This window comes from Pithys albifrons, chromosome Z (genome assembly GCF_047495875.1).
Source record: "Pithys albifrons albifrons isolate INPA30051 chromosome Z, PitAlb_v1, whole genome shotgun sequence".
Classification (NCBI taxonomy): domain Eukaryota; kingdom Metazoa; phylum Chordata; class Aves; order Passeriformes; family Thamnophilidae; genus Pithys; species Pithys albifrons.
In genome coordinates, this window is record NC_092497.1 from 31534189 (window position 1) to 31555694 (window position 21506).

Here is a 21506-nt window from a genome sequence, read left to right on the forward strand (position 1 = left end):
TGCCTTGTGCGTTGCAAACTTAACCTCCACTTCAAGCCCAAACCTAAGAGGGGCAGCATTACAAAGAGGAGGCTCCAAGTCAGCAATCTTCAAACAGCCACAGTGAGAGACAGCTTCCACGTAAACCTTCAAACTGGACTTAAAGATAATCCCATAGATCCCTCTCCTGAAGTGCTTTGGCAGCATATTAAAAATTGCATCCTGCAGTCCTCTGAAGAATCCTTAGGGTTCTCCTCCAAGAAAAACAAAGACTGGTTTGACAAAAATAATCAAGAGATCCAGGAACTGTTGAAGAAGAAGAGAACTGCACACCAAGCACGCCTTGCTCAGCCATCTTGCCATATAAGAAAAGCCGCTTTTCGTCTTGCATGCAGTTAAGCTCCAATAGAAACTTTGAGGCATCCAGAACAAATGGTGGCTCAATCTAGCAGAAAAGACACAACTATGCGCAGATTTGGGTGAGCAAAGACGATTCCCTGAGGCCCTGAAAGCAGTGTACGGATCCACACACCAGGTTCAAAGCCCCCTACTCAGTGCAGATGGTCAAATGCTTCTAATAGATAAAACATCCATCCTGAATCGATGGTCTGAGCACTTTCAGACTCTCTTCAGTGCCAACCGTGTAGTACAAGGCTCAGCAATTCAGCACATGGCAAAACAACCAGTGAAAAATGAATTGGATGCAGCCCCTACTATGGGAGAGACACTTAAGGCCATACAACAGGTGAAAACTGGCAAGGCAGCTGGGGTTGATGGAATTCCACCCAAAATCTGGAAGCATGGAGGTCAAGCACTCCATGCCAAATTCCACGAGCTTGTTGTGCATAGCTGGGAACAAGGGGAACTACCATCAGATCTCTGTGACGCAATCATTATCACCCTGTACAAGAAGAAAGCAGAAAAATCAGACTGCTCAAACTACCGAGGTATTACTTTGCTCTCCATTGCTGGTAAAATCCTTGCAAGAATACTTCTGAACAGATTAGTACCCACTATTGCAGAAGAACGTCTACCTGAAAGCCAGTGTGGTTTCAGAGCCAATAGGAGCACCACAGACGTGGTATTTGTTCTCAGACAACTGCAAGAGAAGTGTAGGGAACAGAACAAAGGTCTCTAGGTAACCTTCACTGACCTCACCAAAGCTTTCGACACTGTGAGCAGAAAAGGCCTGTGGCAGATTCTGGAATGTTTAGGATGTCCCCCCAAGTTCCTCAAAATGATCATTCTGCTACATGAGGATCAGCGTGGACAAGTCAGATATGGTGATGCACTCTCTGAGCCCTTTCCAATAACCAATGGCGTGAAACAAGGTTGGGTTCCTGCACCAAATCTATTCACAATCTTCTTCAGCATGATGCTCCAAAGAGCCATGGCAGACCCCAATAAAGAAAACGGCATCTATATCCGATATCGTACCAATGGAAGCCTATTTAACTTAAGGCGACTGAAGGCCCACACCAAGACCCTAAATCACCTTGTCCATGACCTGCTTTTGCTGATGATGCTGCCCTCGTTGCTCACACAGAAGCAGCTCTGCAGCGCTTAACATCCTGCTTTGCAGAGGCTGCTGAGCTTTTTGGGCTGGAAGTCAGCTTGAAGAAGACAGAAGTTCTCTACCAACCTACACCTCAAGAAGTTTTCCATCATTCTCACATTACCATAGGCAAATCAGAGCTTAAGTCAGTCCAGCAGTTCACCTATCTGGGAAGTATCATTTCCTCAGACGGTAAGAACAACAAAGAGATAGACAACAGGCTAGCAAAGGCATACAGAGCCTTTGGAAAACTCCGTAAAAGAGTCTGGTCCAATAAACATCTGAAGAAAAGTACAAAGATCAGCGTCTACAGAGCCATTGTCCTGTCTACTCTTTTATAGGGGTCTGAATCATGGGTCATCTACTGCCACTACCTGCTGCTTCTCAAACGCTTCCACCAGTGCTGCCTCTGTTCAATCCTAAACGAACACTGGTCTGATTACGTGACCAATGTGTCTGTTCTTGAACAGGCAGGGGTCAGCAGTATCGAGGTCATGCTGATGAGAACGCAGCTGCGCTGGGCAGAGCACGTCTCCAGAATGGAGGATCACTGCCTCCTGAAGATTGTACTCTATGGTGCACTCGCCACCAGCTGCCGCAAAATCTTTGAGAACACACGCAGAGTCAGTCTCGAGGAGAAAAGACAATGCAGAAAGAACTGTTCCTCGCCAACATCGCCAAAGGAGACTTTCTGCTGTGCCTTTTGTGACCGGACCTGCCTATCCCGTATTGGCCTTTTTAGCCACCAGCATACTTGCAGCAAGCGTGGGTAGTGCCCTTCCCCAGTCTTCATTCGTGAAGCCTAGCCATGATTCTATAAAGTTTTGTGACCTCAGAGAAAGTACATCTCCAGCTGCAAACCAAAAATCCTGATTTTACCAACCACTGTGTTGAAGAGAAGTCTTCAGTGGTAGACTTCTGGAGTTTAAGTGTTACTTTTTTTTATTAATCATGCTCAAAGCCTATATTCTGAAAAAAGTACAAGAGAAGCTGTCAAAACACTGAATGTAACTGATGCTGTTGGATGATGAATCCAATCATCTTCTAAGCAAATCCCCACTACTGTTTTTTAAGACAAAGCAGAAATATTTTTATATATCCAGGGATTGTTCCAAGCCCTTTGCAATTTAAACTAGGGCAGTAAAAATAGGGAGCTTGCAGATGTCATTTTAGACTTAGTATTATTCTGAAAAACAGTCCCTGAAGTGAACTTTGAAGCTCTGAAGAGTGTCATCAAGTCTCGTAAAACATTGCCTGTATTGATATAGACTTTTCTGTTTGAAAAATAATGTGTAAAAATACTTCAAAAGATGAAGTCAAAACTCTTCCAGAGAAAAAGATACAAATTAGTTTTCAATGGTTTGGAGAAGAATGAAAAGTTCCCTTATGAGCCCAGAAAGTTAGTGACAACAATATAAAGAAAACCTGTCACAGTCTACCAACTGGACTACTACCTCAGTGCTGTTTCGCATCTTTATTGGTGATTTAGATGAGGGGATTGAGTGCATCATTAGCAAATTTGCACATGACACCAAACTGGGAGAGAGTGTCAACCTGCTGGAAGGCAGGAGTGCTCTGCAGAGGGACCTGGATAGGCTGGAAAGATGGGCTGATTCCAATGGGATCAAGTTCAACAAGGCCAAGTGCCGGGCCCTGCACTTTGACCACAACCCCATGCAGCGCTACAGGCTGGGGACAGAGTGGCTGCAGAGGAGCTAGATGGAAAGGGACCTGGGGGTTTGGATTGACAGAAGGCTGAATATTAGCCAGCAGTGTGCCCAGATGGCCAAGAAGGCCAATGGGATCCTGGCCTGTATCAGGGACAGTGTGGGCAACTGGTCCAGGGACGTGATTCTTCCCTTGTACTCAGCGCTGGTGAGGCCACACCTTGAGTATTGTGTTCAGTTCTGGGCCCCTCAGTTCAGGAAGGATGTCGAGGTACTGGAGCAGGTTCAGAGAAGAGCAACGAGGCTGGTGAAGGAACTTGAGCACAAGACCTTTGAGGAGAGGCTGAGGGAGCTGGCGTTGTTTAGCCTGGAAAACAGGAGGTTCAAGGGAGACTTTATCACTCTCTACAACTACCTGAAAGGAGGTTGTAGCCAGGTGGGGATTGGTCTCTTCTCCCAGGCAACTACCAGTAACACAAGATGGTACTGGCTTAAGCTCTGCCAGAGGAAGTTTAGGTTGGCTGTTAGGAGGAAATTCTTTACAGAGAGGATGATCAGTCATTGGAATGGGCTGCCCAAGGAGGTGTTGGATTCTCCATCCCTGGGGTTTTTTAAAAGGAGACTGGATGTGGCACTTAGTGCCATGATCTAGTAACCATGGTGGTAGTGGATCAAGGGTTTGATTTGATGATCTCAGAGGTCTTTTACAACCTGGCTGATTCTATGACACTAAAATTACTACATATCAATATACAAATACAGCAAGATTAGACTTTGTTAAAAAAAGAACTGGTCATTATTTTAGCAGAACAGAATTTAATAAAGATGTGTCTGTGCACATATTCAGATTTTAAATACATTACAAGACAGTACACAGAAGGACGAAATTTCACATAACTGACATTTTCAGACTTCATGAAGAAATTCAGTATTCTCCCAAGAGTTTACAAATGCATGAGAATAGCAATAAACCTTAATCCAGCACCCCAGTCAAAGCACAGAAAGAACTTTGCATTGCCCCAGCTTCTTAGAAGATATAGAAAATTACTAACAAACTAAATACACATAATAAAGGGTAACAAGGAATGGGGATATTGTCCTAAAGTAGAAGAAGGTTGCTGTTATTGTAGATGTATTATATATATTTAATTACAAGCATGCAAGAAGAAATTAACTGAGTAATGGGTTCAACAAGTGGAGAGACATTTAAGAAAGGTTAGATCATAATAATCTCATTAATGCTGAATATTATTGAAAATATTTTACTGTGGACCTGTTTCTGGAACTAAAGATTATCTACTGTGAATATGAATTCTTAGAGATGGGCTGTCTATGCTAATACAGATACACTTTTGATCTGTAGTCTCATCTAAGCAACAGGCTGGGTTGTCTAAGAAGCCATGAACCTGGAAATAGTGATGTCCAAGTTCCTGCGCTCTAAAAATGTTCTCCTGATAAACTATTTTGAATTGATACTTTAGGGCTTCTCACACTTTGCTGTCTGTTTAGCAGCCTGCCATAGAACCATTCTCAAGGCTTAACTGGATTTTACAGCTCACAGTGAAACTGTCATGCAGTTAGTAATATCCTGGGAAGCTGAAGAGCTAGAAATAATGTTTTATGTAAGATATTCCAGAGATGGGGACGTTTCAGGGTTTCCCAAACAAAAGCTGCCATCTGATGTTCCAGTATATGGCCTAAATAGACCTTGGAAAAGGAAAAAGCAGGGAATGGACACAAGTAGGTCACCATTGCCATGGCACCTGTGGAGGGAATTAAGGAGCTAACTGGACTAAGAGGAGTAACAGAAGACCTCATAAGTCAAAGACTTCATAGGTCAGCATTTTCTAGGATTCTCTAATTTCATCTAGATCAAGTAGGACATGTAGCAGTCTTTGACACCTTTGAGTAGGGTGATTAATTAACAGCAGCATTCATATTGATCAGCTCTGTCAAAAGGTGACAAAACTTTCTTCATCACATGAATATTAAAGACCTGGCATTTCTAGAGATTACTTCCTCATTTGACACAGCTCAATATCCAGTGGATTCAAGGGTGACTGAAAAAGCAACAACCAGTTCTAGGCATTAGAAAAACAAGAGGCAATTTGATGAAACTTGTGTTCTAGCCAGAGATAATACTCTTTTCCTCTATAACAATTTTCCTCTGCCATTACAGCTAATCTTAGCCTAAAGGTGTTCATGGTCTAAATCATAGCATGGAAGTGACAAAGTATCCAGTGGATACTGTTTATTTGTTTTGACACGCATACACATGTACATCATGCCACATACATACATATATATATAGATTATATATAAACTTGCAGGCTGTCATTTATTGCCATTTATCCTTCAATTATCTAGCCAATTCAATTTTCCAGACTACCATATTTCAAATGTTAAAGTCTTCAATAAATAAATTTTACCAGGGTCCTAAGGAACTCCATCAGCTCTCCATGGTCTGTTGCAGAAGGTCTGAGAGAACTAAAATTGCAGTTATTTAGCCACTGAATGCAGTCAGTTGAGCCTTGTAGAATTTCATCAGTACATATTTCATTTACTTCTTTTTGCAGGTCTTTAAGACATTTTTCTATGCTAAGAAAAAACAAACAAAAATACCAAGATTTTTCTTCATTATTTGGAGATAAGAGCATTTTATATATTCTGTATTTAAAAAAACAAAAACTACTTCAAATCAATGTAACACTAGACTTTCTTATTCATAGATTAAATTACTCACAAAAAAATAAGCCCTGAATTTGCAGGATTAACATTTAAATGCAGTTGATCTAGAGCTAAAATAAATTTCCTTCAGGTACCATCCTCAGCAAGAGTAAGTACGACCTCATGTTTCAAATAATCTTATTCTTTTTAATAAATTAATTAAATTAATAAGACAGCATCCAACCAAGATCTGGTCCTCGGTACTTTATTAGCTAATGCAGAGACTATAAACTGAATTTTTCTCCTTTAGCAATCAGCAGTTTTTCTATAAAACCTAACATAAATTAAAAACTTTCTAAAGACCCACTGACATCACAGAAAATGCTGAAAAAAATTTTAAATCAGTTGTACTGAAAAAGCAGATCTTTTCTTTCTTGTTTTGTCATTAGAATACCTGAAAGAGAACAGTTTGTTTTCAAGGAGATTATCCACTCCTTAACATTCATCTAGAATCATATCCCTGTTTAGGAAACAAGATGTATTTGGTAGGTTATTACAGTTGCAAGAACAAGAACTGTATATGCAGAATTTTTTTATTTCTATTTGTGTGTCTATTTCTATTTTATTTCTATTTATTTATATTTTATCTCATTTATATGAAAACAAAACAAAAAAATCCAATCTAACTCTATATATTTTCTACAAAAACAACTTTTCCGTATTTCGTGACTATGTTTTTTTTTTCAAAAGCAATGCTCAATATTAAATGTAGTTAGCAAATAGTATGGACTAGATAGAGGCAAAACTAGGTTTAATCAGCTAGTCATGAATACCAACTCTAAACTTGACAAAAATACCTTTTTAATTTGTGAAAACTGTTCTCAGGATGACGAAACTGAACTCCTTCATACACCTTGATCCCTGGGACACTATCAAAGGCTTTTACTGTGGTGTGCTGATGTGCTTCATTCAAACATACCCAAATAGCTAACATTGTGCAATGTTAAGAGACACTACTCTTGGTAAACTCTTCAAAACTTTATAATTTCATATTAGTGGAGGGAGAACAAGACTTTGATTTCTTTGATTTAGAAAAGAAATTTGCTGAGGGTTTGGAACCTGTGGAAAAAAAACGTAATTTTGATGTGAAAAAATATGTTTAATGCATTTAATTAATTTTAGTCTTAAAAGTACAATAAAAAAGCCATATAAATTTTACAGTCCTTTGTTCTTCAGTAATCCTTTTCCATTAATTGTAACTTTTTTTTTAAACTTTAATGCAGTAAATTAGTTCTTTTTTTGTACCAACTGAGGCATTAAAACAGATGATGCAAACTGACACAGTATATACACACAAAGGGAGTGCAAAGTTAACAGCCCTCAAGTAATTTTTTTTCCAGAGAGGTTTCAACTTTTTTTTTGAACCTGTGGAACTGTTCAGACATAAATAGAACAGTCACCAAACTTCTACACAAGGGTTGGAATATAAAAGCTCAAAGAAAAAAACTACTCTGTAGCAAAGAAATCTGACTGTTACGCTTATATGGATTTTTTTTTAAAGCATGATTTTTCAATAAAGAAATTTTTAGTCACACTCATAGAGTATCTTGAGGATACTATTATTTATAGCTAGTACTACTAGCATAACACTATGCAAGTGGAAATGATTTCACTGAAATACCTTCCCCTTTTTACAGGTGAGGGCCTTTGTGGTTTTTTTTTGTTTTTTTTTTACAAATTAAAGCAAAGTTCTTTTATGCTTTATGTGTTCATAATGAAGTGTTTTTGAGGAGTAGCATTTGGTACTCACATTGCAAGGAGACAGTCTCAATATAAGAACCCCTAGGAACTCTTAATTATTAAATTATGACAGTTTTTACAAATAGCCTCAACATGTGGAGAGACTGCTTTACATGTGGCTGCACCTATGGACAAACAACTACAATGCAACAGTTAAAACAGTACTGTAATGTAACTGATCATGTAAGCACTGTCATTGACACAGCATTCTTTTGAAAAGTACAGTATCAAAATGAGGGTTGCTCCCTCCAGATATTATTTTCCATTGCCTAAGATTACTATGTGAATAAGTTTAAAGTATGATCTCCCAAATCCTTTCAATTTCTAACAAGGACATTTCAATTTACTTCATATAGCACATGGAGCAGCTATAAAATGACAGTGAGATTGGTTAAATTAAACTGCAAAGCTATGAAGTGAAATTATCTTTAAACCTCATGCTCCTTATGCTTAAGATCCTCATATTCATGCAGATCTGTCTTCAGAATCAGCTGACATAACTTTCATTAAGAACAGACTGTTTTAAAAGAAATGAAATAACTATTTCCACTGGTTTTGAAGATAAAAGCTCTAACATAATACTACTTTGCTGTTACTCATTAAAAAGCTTGACTGTTAAAGGAACAGGACATTTTGTACAAAAAACAGTTATATCCTTTGAAAATGTGTGTCTCAGAGGCCCTGCTGTACACTTTGAGTAGTAAAAATATTTGGAGAAAGATATTTATGACTACAATTTCAACAGGTATTTTCATTGTTACACTTTCTCCCACAATGAAAGAATTATTTTGCTTTATTTCACAAAACTGACCTTTCAAAATGGAAACTTTCCATGAGGTTACTGCTGATGCCCCAGCACTACTGTGTTAATAAAAGCAACTGAACAAAACCATAAATAACTTTTCTTGCAATTTTTTAACTGTTACATACAATCTAACTGAAAAGAATATCATAAAGGGTTATGCAAATAATGTTTTGATTGACCATACCTTGAAGAGACAAAAGAGGTTTATCAAGAAATGGTTATTTACCATCTTTCATGTTCCTGCAATGCTTATAACAATTTAAAGTAACAGTCATGGTAAAATGCATATGTTAGGGTTCATAAAATTCTGAAAAAAATGATTGTTAGAATTCCAGGCCTATCTCACCACCAGTTTATTCTTTCTAGGATGTCCATTATCTTACAGTCATCAACTCATTTGCATACACAAATGTAACTACCTTTCATGTTTGATGTTCTTTTACAATAGTAACCTCAACAGCAGAGGAAAAAGCAAGAAAGTAACATTTTATTGCTAATAATACAGGTTTTGATACCACCTCATATTTGTTAGCTTTTTTTCCCATACTCTGACTATAGCTTTTTGTATCTGAGTTCTATTGAAAATAAGACCAGTAAGAATGAAGTTATTTGTAAGCAGCAATACAAAACTGCTGACAATAATGACTATAAACACATCATCTCTTTAGAAAAATTCTGTTAAGACATGTATTGATACTTGTTTTTAAAACCAGTAATTCTTTAAAATACGAGTCTGAAAGTTACAGGCTAATTATAAAGCTAAAAGGCTGGAAAAATTTGCTTTCTCAAATTCTTCTTATTTTACTCTTGGACCTTAAGATGTAAACCAAAGAGAAAGAATGTGGTTTAAGGACTTTACAAACTACTTATATCTCTAACTTAGCTACTTACAAAACATATCCACTGAAACTGTAAAGTAAGTATTAAGAAACAGAATGGTGATGACCATGCTGCACCTTAGAAAGGTATTCAACAGCTTAACCATATAAAAACAAGTTCTAACCAAGCCACAAGATGTACACTTTGTTTTGGTAAGTTATTTCAGAAGACTGGCAGTAAAACAGTAAAATCTATGTCTTTTAGCTCCACTGACGAAAACACAAGAGTGACAAATAATGGTTAAAAAAATGTCCTCTCATATATAGTCCTGTGAAATTACATGAAATGAGATACTTTACCGTGCAGTCAAAGATCTGATTCTACATATGTACAGGGCAGCTAACTAACCACCTAAGATACTGACAAAGTTAAAATCACTGAATATTAAAGAAACTGAGTGTCAGTAAATGCCAATTTCTGAGAAACTCAGTGGTGTCCAGCAAATAAGTTGTTAAGAAACAACTATTCCAAACTCGATGATTATGCACAAAGAGAACACAGTGTGCACAGGGGAAAAAAAACATTCTTTTCTCAATTTAATTACTTATTTATAGCAATTTGTCCAGTGAAGTGATTAGACAGCTACTTTTTTGGTAAAGATTTTAGTAGTATTACTCTAATATCTTTATAAGTACTAAATTATCAAGTAAATACCAAAGTAATGTATTTGTACAGTAAGCGGGTTACATTCACTCAAAAGAGTCAAATTCTTTTCAAGCTGTGATAAATATTAGATCTGAGTAAAACTGATAAAACTGACAAAATTTTCATTTTTATTCCTCTGCAATTAGCCCTAATTTGAAATTTTCAGCTACTCTTTGGATTTTGGTTGGAAGTGACAAGATTTTGCTAAATTTCTTGAATAAAAGGAAAGCCACTTCCTGATAACTCCAGAGAAGACTAAGCCAAGATTTTCTTCAAAATAAAAGAAAAGGTAACTCTTGCAGCACATCTCAATTTAAAAACACATAAGCCCATGCACACTCCAGTCCTGAAGTTTAAAAACACATAAGCCTATGCACACTCCAGGAAAATGGAATGAGATAGCTTGACTTAACATCCTGCTTGAAACTTCCCCATTCCTTTGTGGTAAGGTATTGATAGTGGGATGCATTTCTTGGAAAATATGCAAAGTTATCATCAACAGCTGGAGCGTGTCATACTAACTTCCTTACTAAGATACTTTCCAGACAGTCTATGACTCACAAGGAAACAGTCTTGGTAGTTCTCAAATAATTACTACAATTTATATTGAATATTTGTGGAAAAAGATGCAATGCTATACGCACTTATTAGTATTGACCTCACTGAAGCCTGGCAAAAAGATCTTCTTCAAAATCTTTGATGACTAAGTTACTGCTAATTAGACAATGGATCAGGTGAAAGTTTAACAGGTTGATATTAAATTAAGGCTTTGTGAAAAGCCTCACAAAGTTGTAGTCTCCACTGTATTGTGGGGACACAATTATTAGTAAATAATTTTGTTGAATTCTGAGCAGTTCTGTTGATGAACTCCCAGAATACCTCACACTGTCCTACAGCTTCATAGTATCTACTATTGCTTTGTCACCTCTAACAGGCAGCCATTCACTCACTGAAGAAAACACTGAATACACAAAAAGAAAATCAAACACTGAAGAGATTTCATGCTTACAATCACTTAGATCACTTACGAACTATAAGCTTAATTTCAAGTCCTGTACTGTATTTCCTACTTAGCAGTATTAAATATGAGCTGAAAAATTATTTCTGTGGATTACTCAGAAATTAAGTCTTAGGAATTCTTAAAATACCAATTAGGAAAAATTATCCAAATACTCAGTTTTCATACATAGTAAAAGTTAAAGTAAATGTGAAGGGAAAGAATGAAGACTAAAGGCTATCCTGATGAGTACAACTTCATGCTTGAGAATAACCTGAGACTATCACTGTACATAAAACTGGCCATCAATGACAATAGTTCTGAGAGTTCCTATTTACCTGTTTCTATAAACTGCTATAAAAATAAAGCTAACATTCAAGTGTAGAAAGAGTTCTGTTACATAATAGTGAATGAATGAATGAACCACTTACAACCTTCAAATGTACAAATAAAACGAATTTCGCACAGATGGATTTTTCTTGTTAAAGCATGAAACAGAATTGGTACAACAGAAAAATACTGAAGGTAATTCGACTACTGAAAAGCGTATCTGATTTGCCATGTCACACAATTTTATATAAGCTATTCACAGTTGGAAGGCAATAAATGAGCATTCCAGTGATTTACACACTTTTGCCTTACAAAATTGTGTATTTTTTACACAATATTTCATTTTAAAATATATATATATGTTGTATACTAACGTGTTCATTCTCTGCGGTCTAATAAAAGCATACATCTACCTAATGAAAAATGGATTGAATTCCAATTGTATCATCACAGCACACAGATCTGCTCTTACTATCCCACTCCTAAAGATCAGTGGTAACTTGAAAATTATTTCATTCCATGTTACCCCTAATACATTAGCAATAAAAGGACTCCTTTTAGTTTAAACTCCCATCAGCTGCTGTCACCACCTTCTTTTAAGCTCTTCTCCATTTCTGAAACTGACATATTAGCGGAGCAAAATATCAGCTGGTAACTACAGAGCTACTTTTTGTTTTCCTTGTTAAAATTAGATTAAAAACTAGCTTAGGTGCCAATTTAGGAGAAATACAAAAATTTGCCTGACATGCATCACTATGAACCATATTCTAATCCAGTTTCCTGCTTTCCTTCAATAAAGTGTCATTTGGATCTTACAAAACTTTAAGTGAAAGGGCCTTCTAATTTGTACCACTAGGTACCTAAGACTGAAATCAGCCTTCTTCAGAACATATGAACAGTTCTGCTATTAACATTAATGTTCATATAATGTTAATGTAAAGTGTAACATATAATGGTAAGTGATACAAAGTACCATGAAAAGGAATGGGCAGCTGGCTTGCTTTCCCACAGCCAAATGTTTGCGCCACAAGCAGCATACATTTCACACACATTAAACCCAAAAATAATAGTAAAGCGTTCATTCTAAAGGTTCAACTTGATAATAATCTTCCTAACTCTCAGGCTGTCTCTGTATAATGACAACAGAATCACTTTTATGTGGTAGTTGAAAAGGTGACAACAGTTCTGCTAAAAACACTGATGCTGTTTTCCTGTGTAATTAGCTGTATTGTGACATCAACTAAACTCTAGGCATCTACATTTCGCTCATGTCAACTGCCAGAAAACTGTAATATGAAACTGTATTATGCAGTGGTCCACAACAGCATATTTCCCAGATCTTCACTATCATTGTTACCCTGGGATTATTCATATTCTAAGTACTTTAATAAACACTAAGTTTTTAAATTAAAATATGACATTAGAGTAATATAAATAAACACCTCAGGAAAAATCTCTCAGCCCAGAGTAACAAATACGACAATAACTCAGAGATTATCTAAGTCAGTTTTCAGCAAGATATGGCAATGGCTTATTTCCATCCTTCAGGAAGCTGTTTTGGAGCAGCAAACACCTCTCACAAAGGTGGAGTACTGGAGTACATTAAAATTATACTATCACAAAACAGATGTCATGAAGGGCGTTCTTTGAAATCCTGTAACTGCGTAAGATGGATCATTATCTAAAGGTGAGCATTTTCAAAATTCAGTATTAAATCATGCTATGTGTTATACCTCTGAATGTACACTTATTTTTTAAAATGGACAATAAGTCTATTTGCTTAAGAGAATCTTTCACAATCAAAGTATTAAAAAGATATTAAAGAGTTAAGCCACACGTAAGGCACAGAATCTTGAGCTATTATTTTGCAGTCATGCAAAAAATCTGCATCAATAATTAATTTTTTCAGAAGTCCACTGTTTCTGTAGGATTTATTATTGGAAATCAGTATGTTACAAGGAGGTGGGCAAAGAAATACATAACAAATCCCAGTTAGAAAGCTTTCTATTGCAGCACAAGAGTTTTAACTGAAATAGAAAAAACAACAGATTATGTAAGAAATTCCACACATATTAACTTACTTCCTTTTTTTTACTTCCTTTAGAAATACATATAGAACATATTGAGATCAAATGTTGCTTTTGTCAAACTCTGTAGCTCTTTTATAGAACAAAAATTCTATCTCATAGCTGTAGGAAATACAACTGTCATGGGAATTCACATTTTCTACCTTCACCATCACACCTACTGCAATAAAACCCAAGATTAAGATGACTCAACTGTTAAAAATACCATAAAGACTGTAGCATAATAATTATATGGCATTAAACTCTGTTAAATGTTCAAGTGGTTTGGATAAAATTACTGTTGAAATATTTATCAGAATTTTAATGTACAACTAGAACAGATATGTCACATTTCTTCCTAATGACTTTCATTAATATTTTGGATACAAATACAATACTCTTTACCTGGAAGAATTCTTCCTTATTTTCTCATCAACATCACTCAGGATTTGTTGGAGTTCCAATTCTCCAGGAAAGACATTTAACAAACAGTCTAAGTTGGAAGAATCAAGAGAATACTCTCCTCCCCATTCCATTTTTAGAATCTGTAAAACAGATACAGCAAAATGGTTAAATAATGAAAAATGCAGACTAGACGAAGCAACATGTACAACATTTTGTTCCCTTGAAATATTAGATTGACAAAGGAAGCATTTATGTATGGATTTATAAAATCAGTGTAGTGCACAGCTAAAATATACCTCTATGTACATGTGAATCACAATGTTTAACTATAGATTCATAGACTAACATACTGTAGAAACGCAGCTAGAGACATCTCCCACTTTTTGACACACACATTGTATTGCAGACGGGTCCAAGGGAGACCGCACACACCAATATGGTGTTCAGGCAAATCTCGACTTTATTCAAATTATAACCTGAGATAACCCCGCCCCAGGCACAGCACATCTGACTCCATAGGCTAAGGTTAGAAACATGTACTTATAAGGTAAAATCCAAAGCCCCTTCTGGATGAGATTGCTGGGCTTGTTGTTTGACCTCTGAGTCGGTGTCACATGGTTCTTCTGGACCCACCGGAGTAAGTGGGCAGCAACATCTCCCCCTCTCGTTTCAAAAAACAAAACAAGAATACAAATAACACAATGCACATAATAACACAATAATTCTAAGTCTTAGCTCCTTAGCCACTTATCCAATGGGGAAATTGTTACTGTTAGAATACTACCCAGATTCATGTATCAGCATCTTGAACATCAAAGGCTGAAAAATTGCACAGATTTTCTGAAAAATGGGGAAAATTTGAAAGATCTTAGCTTTTGCCAATTCAAGACGTAACAGGGCATTTGCGGGTTACACATCCCTACATCCCCCTCTCTTTTCAAAATAGACCTTTGGAAGGAGGTACAGTAGCCTTTGTAAACTGACACAAACCAATACATGACTAAGACATGTAGGCTTGGGATTTACAAACTTACAACTAGTGCAAAACAAGAAACTTTTCTCTCACTTGTGAGGTTGTGGCCCTTCTGTGTAGTCGTCGCTACACAAACCACTGTAAACAAAACAACAAACTCCTTAACAATGTCTATTTTGTGCAAAGTGTCTATGAATGCAGAGTGACTTCACTTAGCAAAGAAGCAAGTTCAGTCCAGCTGAGCTAAGTCTCCTTATGCAATATTTCAAGGTCAATTCTCAAAACTTCTGTGTGGCCATCACAGAGGTCATTGAGAGTAGCCTTGAATCTCAGTCACTTTAGACACTCTAGGTACAGCAGTAATGCTGTCTGGAAACAAGTGTGAATTCACAGAGAAGATTTACAGAGACTAAACAAAACTAACACTGAAAGAGAGTAAGCTCTCCAGAAAATGTTCAGCAGCTGAGGGGGGCAGGTGTCCTTACTCCTGCAGCTTGCTGGGCAATTTGGCAGTGCAATAAGCTTAAAATTGCACTTAACTGAAAATTAACAGACTTAACAAACTGGCAGCTTTTAGGATCTGTTTGCAACTTGGAGATACAGGCTAAACAACATGCCAACTTGACCTGGACTGTTCTTGTCTAATTGGACAGTCAACGACTATTCTTATAAATAAGCAATCAAACAAATCATATTAACAACCAGAATTTAATACTCCTTGTACCAGCACATTATTTTTCACGACTTGTATTTTATCATGGACTTCTTTGGTGTGTTTGCTTAATTCTGTGGAACATATCCCTTCAAACTCATCACACTGGTAGCCATGAATCATTAGCAAGAATTTTAGGGTCTCTCTATTTTGCAATACTGCTTGTTGTATCTTATCAGCATCTGTTGAAAAATCATCAAGCATTTTGGTAATGATGTTTAGTTGTTCTAGCACCCAGTAGTTTAGCATTCATACCAAACGTAATGCTTTGTTTACACCAATCAGAGCAAACACTGATGCTAGCAAATTACCTGTGTCACTCCAGTGTTCTATGGCGTTTTCCTTAGCTTGAGGACTAAAATCTTTAGACCACCAGACATGCTTTTGCATTGACTGTGTAAATTTGGTCAGCTTACCTAAATAGCATGGGCCACCTCTCACTTGAGTAGGTATTCCAGGCCATGCTCTATTACCACAGATCAAGAAGTATCCAAAAGGCAATGCTCTTCTCTGGTTGCCTTTGGTGTGAACCAGTCTCATTTCTGGGTAACCTGTATTTTGTGAACCAACAACATTGTAACACCAACTGCTATTGGTATAACTCTTATTATGAGGAGTGACATCTGTGCTTCTCACAGGCAAATACTGCTGTGACCAGTGTTTCTTTGACCATTCTGTCACTCTAGAATACACAGGTTGAAACTCAACACAGGACTCATTACCGGGAAGTGACCTCACTAACTTTAGCTCTTGGGGTTCCCTCTATTGAGGTATTTAACTGTCACATGACCTTTGCAATGACTTCCCCGATACAAGCACCTGTGTGATTAGCACAGCAGGGATGTTTTTTACCTGTTTTTGCACACCTTAAATAATCTTTAATAGACACTTTTGTTTCTTCACTACCAAAAGAAATAAAATCTTTGATGTTATAATAAGGCACTCCTATAAGGCACACTCTGTTTGGTTCTCCTTCTCTAATGATGTTACCTGAGCAGAAACTTTCCAAATTTGCCTGTTGAGAAAATATTATCCATACATCTTGGTTAGTAACAGCAACAAGATAAGACACAAAGAGAAGAGATATACTTAAAACGCTTTCTGGATTTAACTACTTTTTGTGTCACGGTGGCAAGATGCTTTCCATCTGGCTTGACAATAGCTGTGAAAGCTTTTGCCACAGCCTGAGTTTGACTGCACTAGTTGACTTTGCCAGCCATCTCAAGCATTTCTGAAATGGTCTTTTGCCTGGCATTCTCAAGTGCCATCAGGTGGAACATGAACTTTTTCTCGTGGTTTTCCAGTCCCGCATGTGAAGTTATAGCTTGATGCAGCTTGTCTACTAAGTGTTGATTTTCTTGTTTCACTGCGGTGAAAGAAGGTAACGGAGTAGCCTCAGGCATTGCATCTTGCCTGGCCGATTGTGCCGTGATGGAATGCACTTCTGATGTTAAGCTGCCTCTCTCTTTAAGAAATGGCACTTCTTCGCTGCAAACTGTTGTTAGAGTAGCTGGAGTGGCTCCATTGGCAGGATCTGCTGGCACCTGTAGGGAAGACAACTCGAAAAAAGAATTATTTTCAGATCGGTGGGTTAGCTTTCTCCTCAAAACTTTTGGTAGAGCTCCTCCTACCCCCACGCCGTCCCTCACAGCCAGCATGTAATCGTCTGCTGCTGTCAGTGGCTGGTACTCGGCGCAGGCAGTAGGTGTTGCCATCATCGTGCGAGCTGGAGGGTGTGGTGTGGGAACTGCATTTGATTGGCAGCTGGATCCGCCCCCGGTTTGGCTCTCCTCCTTCTGCCGGGCCGGCGCAGGGCCGGTCCCTGTTTCGGCAGGCTGTGGGGGTCCCGTGTCCCACGCATGCGCCTTGATAGACGAGCAGTAGGGAGGGGGGTTGGGAGGTTCCAGGGCCATGCCGCTGGGTGCACGCACAGGTTCTTTGTTTGGAAGCCGGGTCTCTGCCGCGTGGTGATTTTTCGCGGGCTTCCCGACCATGTGGTCTCTTTGTTCTCCCGGCTACACGGTTATGGCACGTGGCTCCAGTCCTGCCGGGCTGCTTGCCACGGCAGTCTCCAGCAGCAATGAAGCGGCTCCGGCCCCGCGGGGCGGCGGAGAGCGCGGCAGCGGGACGGCCTCAGCCCTGAGGTACCCGCAGGGCATTGGCGGCACCGAAGGGAGATGCACAAGATGAAAACCACTCCACGGGGCTTGTCCCCCTTCCCTCATCTCTCTCTCAGCTGAGGGCTTTCTCCTCGCGTTTTCTTGGACCCAGGATATAATAAAAGGTCACCCACGCTCTGGTATGGCTGGACGTTTCTTGTGGGGATGCTCTGGTTCCAGGGTAACTGCTCTGGTATCGCCTCTCCTCTTGCCGCGGGGATCAGTGGCATAGGCAGGTAGGATGTTGGCTCTGGGCTCATTTGTGGAGCATAGACTGCCTCTCGGTAGTCATAGGGCGGTGGGGTGGCTCCGGTGAGCGGCGTGCTCATCAGTGGAGCATAGGGCAGCGGTGGATGCTGTAGGGAAAAGCCGCTCCACGGAGAAAAATTTCCTCCCCATGTTTATCTTGGCCCCGGCGGCTCCTGTATTGCCGTGAAGCTGAAACAGCATCATTCCGACAGCTTTATATGTCGGAGCTAATTCTAAGGCATCTCTGGAAGCAGCTTGGATCGCTTCCCACAGATCTGCTCCTATATTTTCCCATGCGTCCATACAATATGCATGGCCAGCATCGGTTAAGTGTCAATTATTCTGACACCAAAATAAAAGCCACCAGCTTATCTATTTTATGTCCCGTAATATGGGCTATTTTCTCGAAGCTTTCAAGCAGCTTGGGCTTCTTTACCGATTCTGAATTTCCCATGCTTTTTTCTTTTTCCCTGACTCACTGGTCAGAGAATTGTAGTCATCCAGTGGTATGTTGTAACAACGCTGTAGTTTTTTAAGCTGTCACCGACTCTTGGTCAGATTACCGCGATGAACTCACATTCCAATCTTCCGTGTTCCGTGGCCTGTGTTCTATAGTCACGGTCTTTCAGCAGCTCTCAGGCTGCTACACATAAAAAACCACCTGAAGTTCTCAGGGCCCAGCAACTCTCAGGGGTTGCTACACACAAGTGCCCGAAATTCGGCACACCAGCAACTCTCAGGGGTTACTTCTAAGGTTCTGGATCTGTCCACAGCTGGCTTCTATGTTCCCAAACATCACGTCGAGGTCACCAAATATTGCGACGGGTCCAAGGGAGACCTAACACACCAATACGGTGTTCAGGCAAATCTCAACTTTATTCAAATTAGACAACATATATAACCTGAGATAAACCCCGCCCCAGGCACAGCACATCTGACTCCATAGGCTAAGGTTAGAAACATGTACTTATAAGGTAAAATCCAAAGCCTGTTCTGGGTGAGGTTGCTGGGCTTCTTGTTGTTTGACCTCTGAGTCGGTGTCACGTGGTTCTTCTGGACCCACTGGAGTAAGTGGGCGGCAACACACGTTCTTTTAAATACAAGCTATGATTCCTTCATTACAATGGGTAAAACATTACTGGGTCATGTTCAAAGCATACAAATCCATTCCAGCATTTTTAGAATCTTTGTGTTGACAGAGTTAGTTAATGCTAAACACTCAGAACTGTTACTTCTTTATTTTCCTATGCACTTCAGCCAGCTAAAGAGCCCTGCTTTGACTTTAGCGGGTTTCACATATGACAGGACAGCATCACTCACAGAGCATGTCAGGCAAATTTTGGACTTAAGTTACACAGAAAACCTTGGGGGACAAAAAAAAATCTAAATACATTTTAAACTTCAGTTCACCTGGAGTTTTCACTGAATCAATTGCTTAACTCTAGAGAAAAATTAATTGGCTGGGCTGTTGGTCCCTTTGAAAAAAATTATAGTACTTACGTGTTCAAGAAAATCGCAGCAGAACTAAAAAAATTAAGTGTAAAGTTAGACATGGTTTCTCATGATTGATAGCACTTTGGTAAGCTTAGAACTAAGCATTAAACTTTCATGTGCTTCCAAATGCCCTGTCTACATTTATGCAAACACTAAGTAAAATACAAAGTTTTAGGCAGTATAAAATTTCCTATTATGCAGATCTGAGATCTGTCCTTATGCACTACAGTACCTACCTGAGTAAAATACACAGTAGGTTTTCAGAAAAAAAAGACAAAACAAACCATCAATGCTTCAATGAAATCCAGAGGTAGACCTTTATATCCAGACCACTGTGTATGAAATAATCTGAAGACATTATCTAAACTTAAACAGAATCTACTACTTATGCACTGGCAGATATTTAATGGAATCCACAGCTTAACGGTGTGTAAACAAGCTGCCGCGTCAGTGGATAAAAAAGCAGCAGATTGATATTTCTTCTTCTAAACCAAGATTTGTAAAAAATAATCTCATTATTTTACAACTCCGCAATTCAGTATTTAAAGTCATTCCAGAGTTAAAGAACTCATGACCTATTATTAATTTCAGTTAAAGCCAAAGTACTATTTTAATTCTTGTATGAGATCCTTATTTTCAAATGCTTCAAATATTACCTGTGGCATGTTTCTAGATAACTAACCATTTACATTTACTTCAAACAATAACTTGCACATATAAAATACTTAGAAACTATAACCTAATAAATTTATTAATTTACCAACACTTTTTCAGTATATAATATTACAACACTTCAGCACTAAATGCTTTGACTAGGTACACCTGAAGCACTATGGCAATCAAATTTTCTGGATGATTTTACAGCCAATCCAAGTATTTGAGAACTTCCTCTAGTTTTATCCCTGGAGCTCCCATTCCAATCATATCCAGGACAATAAAAGAAAATTTTTACCACTAGGCACTACTTTAAAAAAGAGAATGTCAATGTACCCATAATTTGAAAACAGGGCTATGTCAAAATGAAGTACTGTAAGTACAGAGAATTAGCTAAATCACTGAAGCTTTTTTCTGATACAGCTTCTTATCTTATAGAATATATCTCTTTATTACTCTAGCAAAACTACAAGGAGACAATTGATAAGATTTTTCGTAACTCAGATTACACTTTCAAACCATCACCTTAACAGTGATTTCCTTTATCTGTCTAGTTGCGTAACTGTTTCCAACTGCTTTACAGCACAGAAGTTGTCATCTGTAATCACACAGCAGGCAGCAGCAGTGATGGCAATGGCCTGAGAAACTACTGTTCAGTGTCAAATTTCTATTGTTCTGAATATTTAAGTAGTCTGAGTATTTCTTTTTTTTTTGAAAACCACATAGAGCTTACACAAGAAATCCATTTAACAACTGTAATTTCTTAAGCTGTACTCTACTCTGACATAGTAAAAGCATTTTACCCCATTTTTTGTGGTAAAAATCCTTTAAAAATTGTATTAGTTTAAAATAAAGACTTGTAAAAAAAGAAGAAGGGAAGAAATTAAAAATTCTCTTTATAAAAGAACATAATTTGTGTTTGTTTCTGCTATGTATTCAAGATTTCCTTTTAAATTTTCCAAGTTACCTTTCATCAATTTCCCACACTTTGCTGAAGCATACGTAACACTTGCAAAAACAATACCATATTCTTTCAGTAAAAAAATTATATTTAATGCGTACAAATGAAAATAGTCTTCGTGATGGTTTTACTTACTAAATACTTTGAATGCCACAAAGAATTTTGAAGTAAGTTTTAATAAAATCATCTTGCATTGTTTTCCCTCTAGACTTTCCACATTTAGTGTTGTCATAAACTTATATTTGTTACTTTTAGATTAATCAATTATTATCCAGTACACACTTAAGACATGTTCCTTTATATTTTTCAAAGAGAGATTTTAAGTATCTCTAATTAAATTTGTAACCCTACTGAACAGTTTTTTTCCCAAATTCTGCCATTATCAGTCAACAAATAAGAGAGCGGGAATAAAGTACAACTGAAGAACCACCGTCCTCACTGTGGATGAAAGCAAAATCTGTGCCTTTCATCTAAAGCTGTAATACCAGAATCTGGTGCTCTAATCTAAG

General features: G+C 38.1%; 1 protein-coding gene across 4 annotated transcripts in view; it reads right to left on the bottom strand.

Moving 5' to 3' along the window:
- KIAA0825 (KIAA0825 ortholog) overlaps nucleotides 1–21506 on the bottom strand; it is a 291172-nt gene that overhangs the window by 247997 nt on the left and 21669 nt on the right. For all 4 annotated transcript variants that reach the window (XM_071581646.1, XM_071581644.1, XM_071581643.1 and 1 more), the window contains exons 2-3: nucleotides 13796–13935; nucleotides 5631–5799 (exon numbers count right to left, since the gene is read on the bottom strand). In XM_071581646.1, coding sequence (XP_071437747.1) covers nucleotides 5631–5799; nucleotides 13796–13926 — 300 coding nt within the window. In that variant the 5' untranslated portion in view covers nucleotides 13927–13935. The remainder of the gene's footprint in view (nucleotides 1–5630; nucleotides 5800–13795; nucleotides 13936–21506) is intronic.